Below are 20,791 nucleotides of genomic sequence, written 5' to 3' on the forward strand. Positions count from 1 at the left end.
AGCAGTCTCAGATTGGACAGATTCATGCGTCACATGGGGTAGAACTCATGAGGATGTCAGAAGTGTGAAATCACATCATTGGAGATGGTAAATGAGAGCACACCAAAAAAAGTATAGAACATTAAAACAAATTCAGTGCAACTTTCTAAATAACATTTGATCATCAGTTTACAGAGATTCCTTCCCAATTTACAGAAAATAAAATATAATAATGTCCCCAAAAAATATCGCCCATTGCTGACGGTAAACATGGGGCACACTGTACAATTGGTGGTGATTTATGGTGGAACCGCTACCCCTGTGTAGCCATCTGTCAATCAAGTATCACGTATTCTGTAAGGACCTATAGCATTTCAAACCTCCAAGGGCGAGTCAACACCCCTATGTAGGACAGAGGAAAGGGAGGGAGTGAAGGGTTTGGAACAGAGCCATTCAGGAAGTTCTGGTTCAGACTCTCGGATGAGCAGGATTTTAAGGCACTTGGGTCTGATCTAGCACAGCCTCGGCCAGTATCTGGCTTAAACTTGCTACATCCATTTTTGGAATTATAAATGAATGAGATGTGTGTGTGTGTGTATACATACATACATACATACATACACACACATTGATTCGTGAATAATATAACATAAATGCCTCATGAGCTTAGTTCAACAGTCATACCCCATCAGAACCCAACATAAGCTTGTTTTACTCCAATGCTAGTAAACCATGTATATGTAAACAAACACTGTATAGCATCAAAACTTGGTTAAATCTATCATTTTGCTATATTGGATGGTCAGTCCTCTGTCTATGAATTTGAGAGTGGTTACATTTCTCCAGGCCAATCTCAGCCTTTTAAAAAATTTTTTACCAGAGGCAGGTTGAACTTAATGTTTCAATTAAGGGTTCTAGCTTTAAGGACTGTTCTGACATCTCTCATTTTAACTTTGACTATCTAGGAAAGGTCATCCAAAAACGGACTCTGGACCAGCAGTTGGAGCCAACCTCTATCTGAACCAACCAGCAGACAAGAAAACATGGAACACCAAGCTGTGAAAACAATTATTCATTTTCAGAACAAAAAGAGCAGGTGCAGGCACATAACTACTGTAGTATAAACGCTTCACAGAATAACAAATACAAGTTCTGACTTTTAACCTCTTGTACAAATTAAGGATTTATTTCAAATAAATTAATTCACCTTCATAGATCATTGTCATAGTAGTAATAATAATATCATCAATATAGCAATATCCCTTCAGGTAAGCAAAGTCCAGGCCAAAGTGATTGGTTTACCACTAAAAGGACACAGGTCTTTCAGCCTGGCTTCCTGTCAAATGAAGTAGAATGATAAATATGGTTTCCTTCAGTCACCAAGATTATTCATTTAATAATGAATAGGATTAAACTGTCCCAGACACAGCTCTTAGGTAATGTAGGTTTCAGATTTTTGCCCTAGAATGGTTAGGGTTGGGACCGGGACAGGTAGGCTGACCCTAGATCTGCGCCTACAGGTTACTTTTACCCAGAGCATTCTTCATCAAGAGATAGTTTGGCAGACCTGTCACTTTAAAGACGCGGGAACCACATTTTGTTTGCCATCGTCATTGTAATTCCCTTAAAAGAAAGGCAGTTATCCTCCACCATAAGATGACTGACAACTTACTTGGTCTATTACTTGCTGTTTAGCAAGAACACACAACCCTGTGGAAAACAACAAAAAGCAACAGGTCCGTGAGGCTAATAGACATTCTTCAGTCACCAGCAGGGGGCTCTACTGTGGCTCCAGTGACAGTGCAATACCCCAGCGTACCAGACCAGAGATGGGGATGGTAGAGAGCACATGGAGCAGTGAGCACCTACTTTGCACCAGTGTTTGGGTGACATCAGCCCCTCAGGTCAGTCTCTCCGAGTCACAAGCCCTCTGTGTAACACACAGTTACCTCAACTGTTAGAGCTGGGAACGGAATTCTGCAGGACACACCCAATTCCTTCTGATATTTTAAACGTCTCTTTTTTGTACAGTAGTATTCACATTTATGCAAAAAGATAGAGCAAGTGAGAGAAGGAGAGCCAGAGTGAGAGAGAGAGCAAGTGAGAAAGCGAGTAAGAGATTGAATGAGAGTGTCCTCAGACGGAAGCCCTGAGAGGAGTGGCTCTGGTGTGCTCTGAGGATGTCACTGCTGGTTGCCAGAGGGCCCCTGGTAAGTAAGTTTTAGGCGCGTCTGCGAGCACCCCGGGGCCGGGGGCCTGGATTGTGGCCCCCCGCCTTATGTCAGCCTGGTAGCTTTTTTATGTGGATCTACAGAGACACACAGAGGAACACAGACATGTCACACACATACACCTGTCGTTATACAGGATAACATTACCCTGGGTACATAGAACAATAGATACATTTGATAAAAGATAAAGACAGATGACGCTGTGTGATTGGCTGACCTCGCTGAGGATGGCCCAGACAGCAGAGTCTTTGATGACAGAGAGACGCAGCGCCACCACCGGGTTGAAGGAGGAGTCTACAGCCCCCTCCGCCACACCCTTCTCAAACTGACCTAGGGAGGGAAGGAGGGGAGAGAGAGAAGGGGAATAAGAGCTGGTATTGAGTTTGTACATTGTTTATCAGTCTGTGGCAGGAAAAATGCGAGTGGGTAATGGGATCAGGGTGCGTTCTGAGTAGAGAAAGCTAACAGGAGAGGAGGGTTGGTGCTTATCCACTCACCGATTCTGTAGTAGCGGTCTTCAGTTCGCTTGTACTTCTCTTTGGTCTTTGGTCCAGTTTCCTTCAGGCAGACATTTTGGGATTATTTGTGTAATGTTCTGCATACACTAGGTAGAGAGCCTTGTTAACGCTAACATACAGAAAACTACACACTGTGCTCATCTCCCGCCTCCTGCACTGATATTGATTGGAGCAGGCAATGCTCATGATCTTGTCAATAACTAAATCGATACACATTGAGTGATCGGTCAATAAACCAAATCAGACAAGTGCCCTGCCTCTGTTTACACATCATTGCACACCGTCATCTGAATGTTGTCTGAATGTTGTCGTCTTACCAAGAAGGGCAGTATCTCTACGGTGGTGTTCTCTATCCTGTCCCCAGGGTGTTCCTGGTTCCCACTGCGGAACAGGAACCTGCCAATCACACAACACCTATTAATGTATATTCACGTCCCATGGCACACTCATGAATACGCATACTCACACCTTCCTTACACGCAACACCGTCCTGTCACACAATGTGCTGTGCTTTTAGAACGACACATCTGACAAGTCTAAACTAGCCTGAGGTAGCAATAGCACACGAGCACACACACACCCCTCCACTTAAGCTGTTAATGAATCTTGTCACACATCACATGGCTAACAGGTGCAAATCAAGCCCAGACACCAACACTGGAGAGAGGTCACGGACTGCTGTGAACAGAAACACTACACATGAAACAGTGATGAGTTGGTCTCTCCTTCTGTCTCTCCTTCTGTCTCTCTGAAACTCCCTGACTTCTAACACCTCTTTCTTCTCATTCATCCCTTCCACACCCCCTCACCCAGCCCCTTCCTCCACACCCCCTCACCCAGCCCCTTCCTCCACATCCCATTTACATTTTAGTCATTTAGCAGACGCTCTTATCCAGAGCGACTTACAGTAGTGAATGCATACATTTCATTTCATGCATTTTTTTTGTTTGTACTGGCCCCCCATGGGAATCGAACCCACAACCCTGGCGTTGCACACACCATGCTCTACCAACTGAGCCACAGGGAAGACTGTGTCATCACCTAGCCCTTTCTTTCACCCTCCAAACCATTCCGCTCTTTCTTTCCGTGAATCTCTCCCCTCTCCTACGCGGCAGTCCTGGGAATTCTTATTTTAGAACACTCATTAGCACACTGAGCCCCAGAGAGACAGGCACGCTAAAGCTTGTGGAAGAGTGTGTGGGGCACGCCCTCCCTTTTCCCTCTCAGAAATGACACACACACACAAAGCGTGCGTGCACACAAACTCCCTCCTCACCTCTCTATGCTGACGGGCCTGTCGAACTTGAAGAGGACGTAGTCTCCAGCAGTAGGGTTGATGGCCCAGAAGAAGTCTTCTCCTAAGTAGGTCTTGTCTAGCGTGTGGCCCTGGTACACCTACACAGCACAACATTAGCTAAATGCACTCAAAACCTTTCAGTACACTTCGCAAATAATTATACAAATCAAACTTTTAAAACGCATTCCAAACACTCAATACCGGGCATACTACCTTATTGAAATAAAAAGCCAATAATGAAACAGGCGTTAAAACAATAGACATTTTTCAACTCATAAGGCCATGGTAGACATTTGTGTTTTAACTTAAGGTATAAGGGGCAGTATTTTCACTCTCGGATGAAAAGCGTGCCCAGAGTAAACTGCCTAATACTCGGGCCCAGAGTCAAATATTTGCATATTATTAGTAGATTTGGATAGACAAACACTCTGAAGTTTCTAAAACTGTTTGAATGATGTCTGAGTATAACAGAACTCATATGGCAGGCAAAAACCTGAGAAAAATCCAACCAGGAAGTGGGAAATCTGATGCTTGTAGTCTTTAAGTCATTGCCTATCTAACACAGTGACTTAGGGTTCATTTTGCACTTCCTAAGGCTTCCACTAGATGTCAACAGTCTAGAACCTTGTTTCAGGCTTTTGCAGTGAACAGAGAGCGAACAAGAAGGCCGGGAAGTTGGTGACTCAGAAAATGACATGAGTTCAGTGGCGCGCATTCACGTGATGAGGTAGCTGTTTTTAAGACAACATTTAAGGTAACATTTTTCAAGACATTGAAATCGTCCGGTTGGAATATTATTGAAGTTTTATGTTAAAAAGGCCCTAAAGATTGATGCTATACAACGTTTGACATGTTTCTACAAACATAAATATAACTTTTTTTGACTTTCCGTCGCGCTTCCTACATTTGGAGTAGCTTACTGAACGCGCAAACAACAAGGAGGTATTTGGACATAAATTATGGACTTTATCGAACAATACAACATTTATTGTAGACCTGGGATTCCTGAGAGTGCATTCTGATGAAGATCAAAGGTACGTGAATATTTATAATGCCATTTATGATTTTTAGATTACTCCAAAATGGCGGGTATCTGTATTTCTGGTTTGGTTTTCTGAGCGCAGTACTCAGACTATTGCAAAGTGTGCTTTCCCCGTGAAGCTTTTTTGAAATCTGTCACAGCGTTTGCATTAAGGAGATGGTTATCTATAATTCTTTGAATAACAGTTTCATATTTTATCAACGTTTATGATGAGTATTGTTGTGCTCATTCACCGGAAGTGTGAGGCAAAATATTTTCTGAACATCACGCGTCAATGTAAAATGGGGTTTTTGGAAATATATATTAAGTTTATCGAACAAAACATACATGTATTGTGTAACATTGAGTCCTAGGAGTGTCATCTGATGAAGATCGTCAAAGGTCAGTGCTTCATTTTAGCTGTATTTCTGTTTTTGTGACGCCTCTCCTGCTTGGAAAATGGCTGTGGTTTTTGTTGTTTAGGCTCTGTCCTAACATAATCTAACTTTATGCTTTCGCCATAAAGCCTTTTTGAAAATCGGACAATGTGGTTGGATTAAGGAGAAGTGTATCTTTAAAATGGTGTAAAATAGTTCTATGTTTGAGAAATATGAACATTGAGATTTTGTTGTTTTGAATTTGCCGCCCTGATATTTCACTGGCTGTTGATAGTGTGTACCACGGTTGGGACGCTAGCGTCCCACGTAGCCCATAGAGGTTAAAGGTGATGTACCTTGAGAGACGTGGACACCTCAGCAGGCGGGTTCACGTGGATTTTATGGAGCAAGGGTTTCAGGAAGTCCTTATCCTAAACAGGAAGAGGAAGTGACACACCAGCAGAGATGACAGGAAGTGGTCATACCAGGGGGGGGTCAGCATGGCCTAGTATAATGGCCGTGAGTTGGTCGGTTGAGGACATATCAGGGTAGTGATTGGGGGTATTTAGGAAATATGGTACAGAAAATTTGATCAAAGGCTGATGCAGGGCGAGATATCTAAAGGGAGTGTGATAGAGGTTTATGACCCACAGTGAGTTTCTGGATCTTTCCGGCCAGAGAGGAATGCAGCCCCACATGTTGAAAGAGAGAGGGCCTGAACCGCACACGCAGACTCGACTTCTGCCGCTCACAGTGCTTCTGTAGGGAGAAAGGGTAGATGGAGAGAGAGTCAAGAGAGTTGATTAAGATACCACACACACAAACAACCAAACAGGGTGTGTACGTACTGCGTCTTTCTCTGGGTTACACACTTTGACCCAGAGGATGTGGTCCAGTAGCCAATCAATGGGCTTCTCCTTATAGAACATGAAGATAAACTCTACGATCAGATTGAGATCTGGAGCCTGGAACATCTTACCTGAGAGAAGGAGAAAGGTAGATGGGGAGGGAGAGTGGAAAGAGGGGGGGTATGGGGAATGGAGATCGAGGGAAAGGAAGGTGAAAGAGGGGAAGGAGGGAGAGAGAGAAGGAAAACCAGTGGGCTGGCTATTCAAACCTTGCTCTTTTTTTTTTACACTCCAAAAGTCTCCTGATGTTTGACTTTTTTTCATTTTTAACTGACAGTCAGTGTTCGTTAAGGGTCAAGGATTCCTCGTTAAGCCTCAGTGACCGTTCGTTAAGGACCATTAATTGCTGACTAATAGCTTGTTAGAGGGTTGCTAAATGCCCAGAGTTTGTTTGTGTGTGTGTGCGCGCGTGTTACCGATGAAGCCGAGCTGGGAGAACTCGAGGATCATCCAGTCCTCGGAGGAGAGCTGCAAGGCAAAGTTCTTCATGGTGGCAAAGTAGTTGGGCTTGGCCACAATGTCATCCTCCAACTGGAGGGAGAGGGGGGGAGAACTGGTGAGCAGGGGTTCGGCCATCACATCTAGTCATCTACTAATCACAAACAGCTGACAAACATGGAACACCACACAAGTCTCTCACTAAGCTACTTTCTATATGATGTATGATGTCTACGGCCTACAATAGACTGAACTACACTGTCAATGACAGCATTCAGTACCTCTGCCCACTCCTCCCGAGTGGAGAACACAGGATGGAAAATGAAAACAACCAAAACAGAAGGACGACAGAAGGGATTAATAGAGGATGAGATCCAACGTGTTGATTCATTATACACTGAGTGTACAAAACATTAGGAACACAGGCCTTCCCTGTGGCTCAGTTGGTAGAGCATGGTGTTTGCAACGCCAGGGTTGTGGGTTTGATTCCCACGGGGGGCCAGTATGAAAAAATAAATAAATAAAAATGTATGCATTCACTACTGTAAGTCGCTCTGGATAAGAGCGTCTGCTAAATGACTAAAATGTAAAAGTAACACCTTTCCATGACAGACTGACCAGGTGAATACTATGATCCCTTATTGATGTCACTTGTTAAATCCACTTCAATCAGTGTAGATGAAGGGGAGGAGACCGGTTAAAGAACAATTTTTAAGCCTTGAGACAATTGAGACATGGATTGTCTGTGTGCCATTCCGAGGGTGAATGGGCAAGACAAAATATTTAAGTGCCTTTCAATGGGGTATGGTAGTAGGTGCCAGGTGCACCAGTTTGAGTGTATCAAGAACTGCAACACTGCTGGCTTTTTCACGCTCAACAGTTTCCTGTGTGTATCAAGAATGGTCCACCTCCCAAAGGGCATCCAGCCAACTTGACGCAAATGTGGGCAGCATTGGAGTCAACCTGGGCCAGCATCCCTGTGGAACGCTTTCAACACCTTGTAGAGTCCATGCCCCGACGAATTGAGGCTGTTCGGAGGGCAAAATATTAGGGTTGTTCATGTTTTGTACACTCAGTGTATGTGTGTTTGTCATCAATGGGAGAGAGGAAGGGAGCAGCAGATGGTATGATAGAAGATATACAACAACCTGTACAGTATGTCTGATCTTTACATTCAGTAAGAGAAAAGGGCTACCCAACTCTCACAGACACAGTATGTACACCTTGTACCAACACAGACTAGCAAATGGCCTCGTGCAATGTAAAGAACAAGTCCAAATTGGGCACACCTTGTTCCAAACTGCCGGCTCACCAGTGTTTCCGTGGTAACAAACCCTATGATGCTGAAGTGTGTTGGTACAAGGTGTACTACAGCTCTGCCCCAGACAAACACCGCTCCTGCCGGGCACATTCCAACAGGTTGCCATGGGAACGCAGGTTTAGTAGGGGCAGAATGTGTCTGTGTTCCAAGGACGTACACACCTGGACATAGTAGACTCCTTTGCTCACAGCATACATCATGAGGAAGGAATAGTCCAGATTCTGCTTGGTCCGCCATCTACAACACAAACACACAATGATGAATGATTTCCTCATGCCCGGTTACTAAATGACTGGTGGCTGGAGGGAACAGGTGTGCGCACATCACTGCCTGACGAACGGTGTTGGGACCAGCATAAGCGCATACAAACACACACACGTGGGCGAGCGCCCACACACACACACCCACCCACGCTAATGAGTTGCATTGTTCTTCATTCCACCTCAGCAGCAGGGATTCCAGTGAGCTTCTCATAAATATTCAATGAGCTCGCAAAAATATAATCAAGCGCTAACAAAGGGCAGCACACAACAAGCACACATCAGACCAAATTCAAAGATTGTTTACTCTCCAAAACATCAGCTCTTCATCAAACCCCCACACGCGAGAGCGAGCCGTGCGGCAGAGAGAGCAACAATAGAGAGAGATGGAGAAAGAGGTTTCCACAGCACAGTCAATGTAGGAGGGTGGGGGGGAAGGGGGAAGGGAGAAGGGAAGGAGATAGGGAGGGGTGCAGTCGACCTTGAGCTCACTTTGAGGGATGCCTGTGGAATACTGAGTACCTGGCCCACCCCTTACAGCTCATCCCCCTCTCCTCTCTCCTTCTCCCCATATTGTCAATGGCAATGCCCACCGGACGTGGCATATCAACGACAAATAACCAGAACAAATCAATTTTGGGGTGTGAGCAGTGGAGAGTGGCTGGAGAGGTACAGACGTGACAGCATGCGGCTGTTACTTGACCGTTTGCCAACGTTTGTCACAAATTGAAGATTAACTTATATGGATTCTTTACAGAATGAAATGTTGATTGTTTTACTTTGTGTGTTTTCTCACCTGACCCGCTCTCTGGAGTCTCCAAAAGTCTCCTTGAGTTCTTTGAGATCTGGGTAGTAGCTGGCAGGAGGAGAGATCAGCTCCAACAGACCTGAACTGAATTCTGTAGAAAACCTGGGATAGACACATGCACACGTTGTCATCCTACTTCTGTTCTCGCTAAACCGCCAGTGGGATTATCAGACAGGAAACATCAAAGACAGGAAGTGATGTCACTCACTCTTTCTCCAGTCCAGTAACCACGCTTTGGACGTATTCCGTGTCCATCTGCAAAGACAGAATATAATATTATTTGCATATCACACACATATATATATATATATATATATATATACATATATATATATATATATATATATATATACATATATATATATATATATATATATATATATATATACACATATATATACACATACACACATATATATAATAACATATATATACACATATATACACACACACACACACACACACACACACACACACACATATATACACTGTGACACTTACATACAGTTGAAGTCGGAAGTTTACATACACCTTAGCCAAATACAATTAAACTCAGTTCATCACAATTCCTGACATTTAATCCTAGTAAAAATTCCCTGTTTTAGGTCAGTAAGGATCACCACTTTATTTTAAGAATGTGAAATGTCAGAATAATAGTAGAGAATGATTTATTTCAGCTTTTATTTCTTTCATCACATTCCCAGTGGGTCAGAAGTTCACATACAAATTGAGTGCATTTGATAGCATTGCCTTTAAATTGTTTAACTTGGGTCAAACGTTTCAGGTAGCCTTCCACAAGCTTCCCACAATAAGTTGGGTAAATTTTGGCCCATTCCTCCTGACAGAGCTGGTGTAACAGTCTTTGTAGGCCTCCTTGCTCGCACACGCTTTTTCAGTTCTGCCCATACATTTTCTATAGGATTGAGGTCAAGGCCACTCCAATACCTTGACTTTGTTGGCTTTAAGCCATTTTGCCACAACTTTGGAAGTATGCTTGGGGTCATTGTCCATTTGGAAGACCCATTTGCGACCAAGCTTTAACGTCATGACTGATGTCTTGAGATGTTGCTTCAATATATCCACATAATTTTCTTTCCTCTTGATGCCATCTATTTTGTGAAGTGCACCAGTCCCTCCTGCAGCAAAGCACCCCCACAACATGTTGCCCCCTCCATGCTTCATGGTTGGGATGGTGATCTTCGGCTTGCAAGCCTCCCCCTCTTTCCTCCAAAATTAACGATGGTCATTATGGCCAAACCGTTCTATTTTTGTTTCATCAGACCAGAGGGCATTTCTACAAAAAGTATGATCTTTGTACTCATGTGCAGTTGCAAACCGTAGTCTGGCTTTTTTATGGCTGTTTTGGAGCAGTGGCTTCTTCCTTGCTGAGCAGCCTTTCAGGTTATGTTGATATAGAGCTCACAGAACAGGGCTCCGGGCAGCCGAGCGGAAATGGAGGAAAACTCGCCTCCCTGCGGACCTGGCATCCTTTCACTCACTCCTCTCTACATTCTCCTCTTCTGTCTCTGCTGCTAAAGCCACTTTCTACCACTCTAAATTCCAAGCATCTGCCTCTAACCCTAGGAAGCTCTTTGCTACCTTCTCCTCCCTCCTGAATCCTCCTCCCCCCCCCCTCCTCCCTCTCTGCGGATGACTTCGTCAACCATTTTGAAAAGAAGGTTGACGATATCCGATCCTCGTTTGCTAAGTCAAACGACACCGCTGGTCCTGCTCACACTGCCCTACCCTGTGCTTTGACCTCTTTCTCCCCTCTCTCTCCAGATGAAATCTCGCGTCTTGTGACGGCCGGCCGCCCAACAACCTCCCCACTTGACCCTATCCCCTCCTCTCTTCTCCAGACCATTTCCGGAGACCTTCTCCCCTTCCTCACCTCGCTCATCAACTCATCCTTGACCGCTGGCTACGTCCCTTCCGTCTTCAAGAGAGCGAGAGTTGCACCCCTTCTGAAAAAACCTACACTCGATCCCACCGATGTCAACAACTACAGACCAGTATCCCTTCTTTCTTTTCTCTCCAAAATTCTTGAACGTGCCGTCTTTGGCCAGCTCTCCTGCTATGTCTCTCAGAATGACCTTCTTGATCCTAATCAGTCAGGTTTCAAGACTGGGCATTCAACTGAGACTGCTCTTCTCTGTGTCACGGAGGCTCTCCGCACTGCTAAAGCTAACTCTCTCTCCTCTGCTCTCATACTTCTAGACCTATCTGCTGCCTTTGATACTGTGAACCATCAGATCCTCCTCTCCACCCTCTCCGAGTTGGGCATCTCCGGCGCGGCCCACGCTTGGATTGCGTCCTACCTGACAGGTCGCTCCTACCAGGTGGCGTGGTGAGAATCTGTCTCCGCACCATGCGCTCTCACCACTGGTGTCCCCCAGGGCTCTGTTCTAGGCCCTCTCCTATTCTCGCTATACACCAAGTCACTTGGCTCTGTCATATCCTCACATGGTCTCTCCTATCATTGCTATGCAGACGACACACAATTAATCTTCTCCTTTCCCCCTTCTGATAACCAGGCGGCGAATCGCATCTCTGCATGTCTGTCAGACATATCAGTGTGGATGACGGATCACCAGCTCAAGCTGAACCTCGGCAAGACGGAGCTGCTCTTCCTCCCGGGGAAGGACTGCCCGTTCCATGATCTCGCCATCACGGTTGACAACTCCCTTGTGTCCTCCTCCCAGAGTGCTAAGAACCTTGGCGTGATCCTGGACAACACCCTGTCGTTCTCCACTAACATCAAGGCGGTGACCCGATCCTGTAGGTTCATGCTCTACAACATTCGCAGAGTACGACCCTGCCTCACACAGGAAGCGGCGCAGGTCCTAATCCAGGCACTTGTCATCTCCCGTCTGGATTACTGCAACTCGCTGTTGGCTGGGCTCCCTGCCTGTGCCATTAAACCCCTACAACTCATCCAGAACGCCGCAGCCCGTCTGGTGTTCAACCTTCCCAAGTTCTCTCACGTCACCCCGCTCCTCCGCTCTCTCCACTGGCTTCCAGTTGAAGCTCGCATCCGCTACAAGACCATGGTGATTGCCTACGGAGCTGTGAAGGGAACGGCACCTCCATACCTTCAGGCTCTGATCAGGCCCTACACCCAAACAAGGGCACTGCGTTCATCCACCACTGGCCTGCTGGCCCCCCTACCTCTGAGGAAGCACAGTTCCCGCTCAGCCCAGTCAAAACTGTTCGCTGCTCTGGCACCCCAATGGTGGAACAAGCTCCCTCACGACGCCAGGACAGCGGAGTCAATCACCACCTTCCGGAGACACCTGAAACCCCTCCTCTTTAAGGAATACCTAGGATAGGATAAAGTAATCCTTCTAACCCCCCCCTTAAAATATTTAGATGCACTATTGTAAAGTGGTTGTTCCACTGGATATCATAAGGTGAATGCACCATTTTGTAAGTCGCTCTGGATAAGAGCGTCTGCTAAATGACTTAAATGTAAATGTAAATATAGGACTCGTTTTACTGTGGATATTGATACTTTTGTACCCGTTTCCTCCAGCATCTTCACAAGGTCCTTTGATGCGGTTCTGGGATTGATTTGCACTTTTCGCACCAAAGTACGTTCATCTCTAGGAGACAGAATGCGTCTCCTTCCTGAGCGGTAATACGGCTGCGTGGTCCCATGGTGTTTATACTTGCATACTATTGTTTGTACAGATGAACGTGGCACCTTTACGCATTTGGAAATTGCTCCCAAGGATGAACCAGACTTGTGGAGGTCTACAATTTTTGGTTTTCCAATGATGTCAAGCAAAGAGGCACTGAAATACATCTACAGGTACACCTCCAATTGACTCAAATTATGTCAATTAGTCTATCAGAAGCTTAAAGCCATGACATTTCTGGAACTTTCCAAGCTGTATAAAAAGGCACAGTCAACTTAGTGTATGTAAACTTCTGACCCACTGGAATTGTGATAGTGAATTATAAGTGAAAAAAATCTGTCTGTAAACAATTGTTGGAAAAATTGTGTCATGCACAATATATATAGTGAGTTGCGAGTGTGAGAATGCGTTTCCCCACACCTCTCCAACGAAGACGATGATGACACAGTCGAGTTTCTCCTCAGGTGAGAGCTTGTCGATGAGCGAGTGCAGAGTCTCGGCCAGGTACGACTTCACTTTCCGCTTTACGGTAGGAATACCCATCACCATGGAGACTAGGCAGATATGAGAGGCCCCGGGTAAGAACAGGGTCAGACCATAGAGGAAGAAACACACAGGCAGAGAACAGGACGTGTTAAATGTGGTAACTCCTAAGTCACATTGTATTACAAGAAGACAAACATTTTAAATTCATGGAGGGCAGAAGTTCAACTAAGGAAAGCGACAGAGAGAGCAAGGGAGATGGGTGAGACAGCAGATTGTTATTCTCCTGGCTATCAGTCCTATTGTATGTGTCCTAAATGGGGAATAGAGACGGTTCTGTACCTTAGACGGGGAGATTCACTGAAAACCACACTGGAATGGAAGACTGTACTACAGACATATCACTCTATTTGTGCCACAGACACAATGGGCCCAGGGATCCCTTTCGCTGGGAAACAAGGGTGTGTGTATGTGGTACTCGATAGCACTCCGCTCTTCATTCTCACTGAGGACCACATTAAATGTACTCCCTCGCTCCCACTCTCTTATTTTAGACTGGAGAGCGTGGGATGTTCGCCTTCCAAATATTCATATTGTGGGGCAGAAAAAAAGGAAAACATTCACATGTATTCTTTCTCCCCAAAACAATATCCATTTGCACCAGGAGTGAGAATGAGAACAGGGAGTAACAAACAGTGACTGTAGCACTATGGTACAGATCCTCACATGCCTACAGTGTGTGGGTGTTTCCATCTCTATTATGGGGCTAATATGGAGAGCAGCTCTAGGGCAAACATGGGAAAATAAGGGGGAACGGTCGGGGAAGACAATACACAGAGAGACTGAGATGAAAGAGTGGTGGACTGATCCATGCAGCGTGGCGAATCAATCCTCATTTTGCTTTGCGTCGCTCCACACAGCAGAGAACAGCACAGACACACACAGGACCAGGAAAGTAGGTTGAGGATGAAAGGAGAGAGAGTGGGAGGGAGAGGAAAAAAAGACATAGAAAAGAGTGCGAGGCAGAGAGAGAGAGAGAGAGAGAGAGAGAAGATGGTGAGACGGAGAACGAGAGAAGATGGTGAGAGGGAGGACACAAGTGCAAAGGGAAGCTAAAGGGACAATGAGGGAGGGGGAAACAAACCATCCCTCCAGTTCTTTCTTCTCATGCCATCACTCAACCCCCCCCCACCCCCCCACCCCGAACAGAACCCTGATCATCACATTCATCTGGGCCTCAGCTCCTCTGACAGAGAAGTAAATGGTGATTGGTGAGCTGACGTCTGCGCAGAGACAGAATTGGGGGCGGGGGGGGGGGGGGGTCCAGTGTGTCCATGGGTGTATAGTAAGGCCTGGTAGAGATAGAGAGGAGTGATGCGTTTGAGTTTAGATCCTAGACAAGGGGTCATCAACTAGATTCAGCCACGGGACAATTTCTTTCTTAAGCGGATGGTCATGGGGCCTGAACATTTCATTTTTGGAACTAAGAAAACTTAGGGGACAAAATAAAACCCACCCGTGGGCCGCTACATGGCAATCACTCATTCCCACACAATTATACAAAACGATAGACAAATTTACCAAAATAAAACCTGAACACATATGAATAGATGTTCCCTAGGAGTCATGCCTAAAAGACAGGCTGGAGAGAGAGTCACTCCTACTCCCATTCTCAGATATTATCTCTCTCCTTCTCGCTCTCTGATGTCCCAATTTGCACTGCTATAAATAACCTTAATGTCCCACACCCTCACAAAGACAGAAATTGAGGAAGAAAACAGAAAGCGAATGAGGGAGGATAGAAAATTAAAGACTTACTGAGAAAGGGGGAGATTGAGAGAGGGCGGCAGGTAGGGCGCTCTTGACCCTAAACCAAGTTATTGTTCACTTGTTAGATACTAACTGAATTGTTAGATACTACTGCACTGCCGGAGCTAGGAACACAAGCATTTCACTACACCCGCAACATCTGCTAAATACATGTATGTGACCAATAAAATTTGATTTGTCAGGAGAGCAGCAGCAGAGCAACAAGTTTCCATGCAGTATGAACCCCCCGTACACACACACCCGCACCACGCCAGAACACAGACATATAAACAACTCTGACCCTAAACTAAATCAGCAAATAACAGCAACAAAAGAACAGTATCTCAACAGACAGTCTGAGAGGATCAGAGCCTCTACCTCAGAGACAAACCAGACAACAAGCCTTCATAAAGACCTGTCTGCATCCACAGAGGACACACAGGTTACACACACACACACGCACAACACCAAAAAACTGTTATCTTCCTCTGTCTCCGAGTCCATCACTGGGCTTTGATGAGACAAAGGAGAAACAAAATACAGTGTTGTGTGTTTGTTCCAAACTGCCAGCAAGTGTCCTCCACCCTCTAGGACATGTATGTCCTCCCTAAAGCCTGTCTGTCTAGTCACTGGGAAGTCCAATTAGTCATGTTAACACTCAACTCACCGGCCCTTGCCCCTGCTCAACCTCCTAACCCTGTCTATGTACACACACTAACGTTCAAAAGTTTGTGGTCACTTAGAAATGTCCTTGTTTTTTAAATAAAAGCACATTTTTTGTCCATTAAAATATCAAATTGATAAGAAATACAGTGTAGACATTGTCAATGTTGTAAATGACTATTGTAGCTGGAAACAGCTGATTTTCTATGGAATATCTACATAGGCGTAGAGGCCCATTATCAGCAACCATCACTCCTGTGTTCCAATGGCACGTTGTGTTAGCTAATCCAAGTTTATCATTTTAAAAAGCTAATTAATCATTAGAAAACCCTTTTGCAATTATGTTAGCACAGCTGAAAACTGTTGTTCTGATTAAAGAAGCAATAAAACTAGCCTTCTTTAGACTAGTTGACCATCTGGAGCATCAGCATTTGTGGGTTTGATTACAGGCTCAAAATGGCCAGAAACAAAGTACTTTCTTCTGAAACTCGTCAGTCTATTCTTGTTCTGAGATATGAAGGCTAGAAAAATATGAATGCAAGAAATTGTCAAGAAACTGAAGATCTCGTACAACGCTGTGTACTACTCCCTTCACAGAACAGCGCAAACTGGCTCTAACCAGAATAGAAAGAGGAGTGGGAGGCCCCGGTGCACAACTGAGCAAGAGGACAACTATATTAGTGTCTAGTTTGAGACAGACACCTCACAAGTCCTCAACTGGCAGCTTCATTAAATAGTACCCGCAAAACACCAGTTTCAACGTCAACGTGAAGAGGTGACTCCGGGATGCTGGCCTTCTAGGCAGAGTTCCTCTGTCCAGTGTCTGTTCTATTGGCCAGTCTGAGATATGGCTTTTTCATTGCAACTCTGCCTAGAAGGCCAGCATCCCTGAGTCGCCTCTTCACTGTTGACGTTGAGACTGGTGTTTTGCGGGTACTATTTAATGAAGCTGCCAGTTGAGGACTTGTGGAGGCGAAGAAAATTGTATTTTACCAAATCGAGCTAAGTACAAGAAGCGCTCAAATAAGCAAAGAGAAACAACAGTCCATCATTACTTTGACATGAAGGTCAGTTGATAAGGAAAATGTCAAGAACTTTGAAACTTTCAAGTGCAGTCACAAAAAAACTAAGAGCTATGGTGAAACTGGCTCTCATGAGGACAGCCACAGGAAAGGAAGACAACATCAGCTGTTCAGAGGAGACCGCGTGAATCAGGCCTTTATGGTCGAATTGCTGAAAAGAAACCACTAAAGGACACCAATAATAAGAAGAGACAAGACACACGAGCAATGGACATTAGACCGGTGGAAATCTGTCCTTTGGTCTGATGAGTCCAAATTTTAGATTTTTGGTTCCAACTGCCTGGTCTTTGTGAGAGGCAGAGTAGGTGAACAGATGATCTCAGCATGTGTGGTTCCCACCGTGAAGGATGGAGGAGGTGGTGTGATGGTGCTTTTCTGGTGACACTGTCTGTGATTTATTTAGAATTCAAGGCACTCTTAACAAGCATGGCTACCCGAGCATTCTGCAGCGATAGTCCTACTAAGAGCAAACCAGATGGGATGGCGTATCATTTGTTTTTAAACAGGACAATGACCCAACACACCTCCAGGCTGCGTAAGAGCTATTTGACCAAGAAGGAGAGTGATCGAGTGCTGCATCAGATGACCTGGCCTCCACAATCACCCAACCTCAACCCAATTGAGATGGCTTGGTATGAGTTGGACCACAGAGTGAGGGAAAAGCAGCCAACAAGTGCTCAGCATATGTGGGAACTCCTTCAAGATTGTTGGAAAAGCATTCCAGGTGACTACCTCATGAAGCTGGTTGAGAGAATGCCAAGAGTGTGCAAAGCTGTCAAAGGCAAAGGGTGGCTACTTTGAAAAATCTAAAATAGATTTTGATTTGTTTAACACTTTTTTGGTTACTACATGATTCCATAGTTTATGTCGTCACTATTATTCTACAATGTAGAAAACAGTAAAAATAAAGAAAAGAAAATATTGAATTTATTATTAAACCTTTAACCAGGAAGGGCTCAATGAGATTTAAAAATATATTTTTCAAGAGCGTCCTGGCCAAGATAGGCAGCACCAAGTCATTACAAAAATTACAGACAAACATGAAAAACTACAAATAATCTAGTAAAAACCATAGAATTCACAAGAGTATAACAAAATCAAAAACAGCAAATGAAAAACATTGACAGGTCAGGGAATCAGTCTCAAGATCATTCATCAGTGATTTAAAAAACACCAAATCGGGACAAGTTCTTCCAGTTTAAAAGTATTTTGTAAGGCGTTCCAAGACGATGGCGCAGAGTACATAAAAGCCCTTTTACCAAACTCAGTTCGGACATTTGGAACAGTTAGCAGGATAAAGTCCAGGGAACAAAGAGAGTACCCACCACATTTCTGAACAATAAAAATGCCCAAATAAAATGGTAGTAAACCCAAAATGGCTCTGTAAATAAAAGTATACCAGTGACTGAGCCTACGAGTGACTAGAGAAGGCCAGCCAACCCTGGTATACAAAGGGTTTTGCAGTTTAAAATAAATCTCAAAGTGCCATGGTAAAGGGTGTCAATTGATCTCAAACACTGAGCGGAAGCATTCATATATAAAATATCCCCATAGTCTAGTAAAGGCATAAATGTAGCTGATACTAGCCTCCTTCTGGCTTCAAAAGAAAAACAGGCCTTATTCCTAAAATAAAATCCCAATTTCAGCTTCAATTTTTTTGTAAGTTGTTGAATATGCAATTTAAAAGAGAGGCCGTCATCAATTAAAATTCCAAAATATATATGGTTACAGTCTCAATCTCAATGCCCTGACAGGTAATAATAGGTGAAAAGTTCAGAGGTCTATTTCTTGCTTTAGAAAACACCATTAGTTTAGTTGTCAGTATTGAGGATAAGCTTCAATTGACACAAGGTATGTTGAACAGTATAAAAGCAGTTTGCAAGTTCTGGAAAGCTTTTGTAAGAGACGAGGCACAAAAGTAAATAACAGTATCATCAGCATAAAAATGAAGTTGCGCATTTTGGACATTTTTGTCTAAATTATTTATATAAATAGTGAATAAGAGAGGACCAAGTACAGAGCCTTGGGGCACACCATTACAAACAGACATGAGCCCATCAAATTGAGTGCACGGAGATCTATCAGACAGATAGTTAGCAAACCATACAACTGCATGCTCTGAAAGACCTACACTCGACAATCTCTGCCTCAGTATATCATGATCAACTGTATCAAAAGCCTTAGAGATCAATAAAAAGTGAGACAGTGCTGTTTTTTGTCAAGGGCTTCAGTGATATCATTTAAAACCTTCATGGCTGCTGTAATTGTGCTATGCTTCTTCCTGAAGCCCGATTGATACATTGATAAAATACAGTTAGTAAATAAAAACTTTTAGCTGTTCACTCACAAGGGTTTCAAGTATTTTCACCAGGGGTGACAGCTTTGAGATTGGCCTATAATTATTTAAAAGAGTTGGATCTCCCCCTTTTAAAAGTGGTAGGACAAATGCTGATTTCCAGATCTTTGGAATTTCATTACATTCCAGGGTTAGATTAAACAGATATGCAAGTGGTTCAGCTATGAAATCAGCTGCCAGATTTAAAAAGCAGGGATCCAAAAGATCAGGACCTGCAGGCTTTCTCTGATCTATGGATTTCAGTAGGTGTGTCCAAACTTCTGACTGGTACTGTATGTGAGCGAGCAAATGTGTGTGCGCCTGTATATATGTGTGTGTGTGTGTGTGTGTGTGTGTGTGTGTGTCTCACCTCCAGTGCGGCCCATGCCCACCTGGACAGCGGGGTGCAGGCTGCCCTCATTGTTGAGCAGGTGAGGCATGTGGTGGTAGATGTTCGGCACCTTAAGGGGCTTCCTACTGGCCAGCTCCTTCAGCAACTTCTGTGTCTCATCTGCCATAACAATACAAGAAGGAATCAGAGTTGGTAGAATGGTTGAGAATCATAAAGTTCCAACTGGTAGAACAGTTGTTGGTGGTGGGGTGGTTAGAGGTTCATGTTCATTCTAGTCCAGCATTACTAAAGGGCTGGGTAGGATGGAGGTGGACCACAGCCAGAGGGCAGCAGTCAGAGTGAGGGGACAGATACTATTCGATAAGAGGAGAACTGAATGATCCAGTCTACTCAACCCGAGTTCCCAATTAAGAAAAGGGGGGATTCGGCTTGCATGTTTCTTGATGTGGGAGTATATTGTGATCAGTGACCTGAAACTAGTGAATGTAGATCCATCCTGTGTGTGTTTGTATTATTATCTTTGTGGGAATCGGAAATCTCCCGAAGTCCCCACAAGGATACTAAAACAAGGAAAATTCTCCCTCGTGGGGACATCTCCCACATCCCCACGAGGACAAAGGCAATTTTAAGCTTAGGGGTTAGGTTCAGGATTAAAGTTAGGGAAAATATGATTTCCAATAGAAATCCTTTTTAGATCCCCACAAGGATAGTAAAATATATTGGGTGTGTGTATACATCTACCTGAGAAGTTGATGAGAGCGTCCTTGCTGCCGTTGGTCTCAGCGATGGCCCGTCTGAACTGCTCCAGAATGTTGTTGAGCTCTGAGGAGCGCTGCAGGGTCCGGTGCTCGGCCACACGGAGGCGCTCTTTCAGGGCATGGAACTCCCTCTGGTACGCTACCAACTTCTCTATAGGGACAGAGAGAGGGGGGAAAGATTAGTTTTCTGCTCTTTATTCCAACATTAAATCTCACTGTGTCCCAGTGTAGGCTAATAGTCATGTAACAATTTCTAATAGAAAAATAGAGCATTAAGTGTTGTAAGACACTTTACAAACTGTGGGGGCAGTATACATCCCCCTTAGTGCTGTGGTAGTAGACAGTGGTGTCATTTCTAGGAAATACTGAGGTGTTGAGAAACCCTGTTCCTGGTACTGTTATCTGGACTGGTGAGAGGGAGGAAGGGGGATGTTCTGAGGAAATTGAGGGAGGTTGTGGTCAGAAAGGAGGCGATTGAGAGGGGTAATTTTACTGGAATTAACCTCTGCCGTT

General features: G+C 44.5%; 1 protein-coding gene across 1 annotated transcript in view; it reads right to left on the reverse strand.

Moving 5' to 3' along the window:
* Positions 1–1,144: 1,144 nt before the first annotated feature.
* The window catches only part of mgat4a (alpha-1,3-mannosyl-glycoprotein 4-beta-N-acetylglucosaminyltransferase A), a 48,629-nt gene continuing 28,982 nt past the window's right edge, over positions 1,145–20,791 (reverse strand). The window contains 15 exon segments of the mRNA NM_001173641.1: positions 1,145–2,287; positions 2,428–2,540; positions 2,708–2,768; positions 3,046–3,124; positions 4,005–4,123; positions 5,780–5,854; positions 6,075–6,182; positions 6,272–6,402; positions 6,748–6,862; positions 8,252–8,327; positions 9,147–9,260; positions 9,367–9,413; positions 13,217–13,350; positions 19,539–19,679; positions 20,262–20,429. Of these exon segments, the coding sequence (NP_001167112.1) occupies positions 2,261–2,287; positions 2,428–2,540; positions 2,708–2,768; positions 3,046–3,124; positions 4,005–4,123; positions 5,780–5,854; positions 6,075–6,182; positions 6,272–6,402; positions 6,748–6,862; positions 8,252–8,327; positions 9,147–9,260; positions 9,367–9,413; positions 13,217–13,350; positions 19,539–19,679; positions 20,262–20,429 (1,508 nt within the window). The 3' untranslated portion in view covers positions 1,145–2,260.

The sequence above is a fragment of the Salmo salar genome, chromosome ssa21 (genome assembly GCF_905237065.1).
Source record: "Salmo salar chromosome ssa21, Ssal_v3.1, whole genome shotgun sequence".
In the NCBI taxonomy this organism is placed as follows: Eukaryota; Metazoa; Chordata; class Actinopteri; order Salmoniformes; family Salmonidae; genus Salmo; species Salmo salar.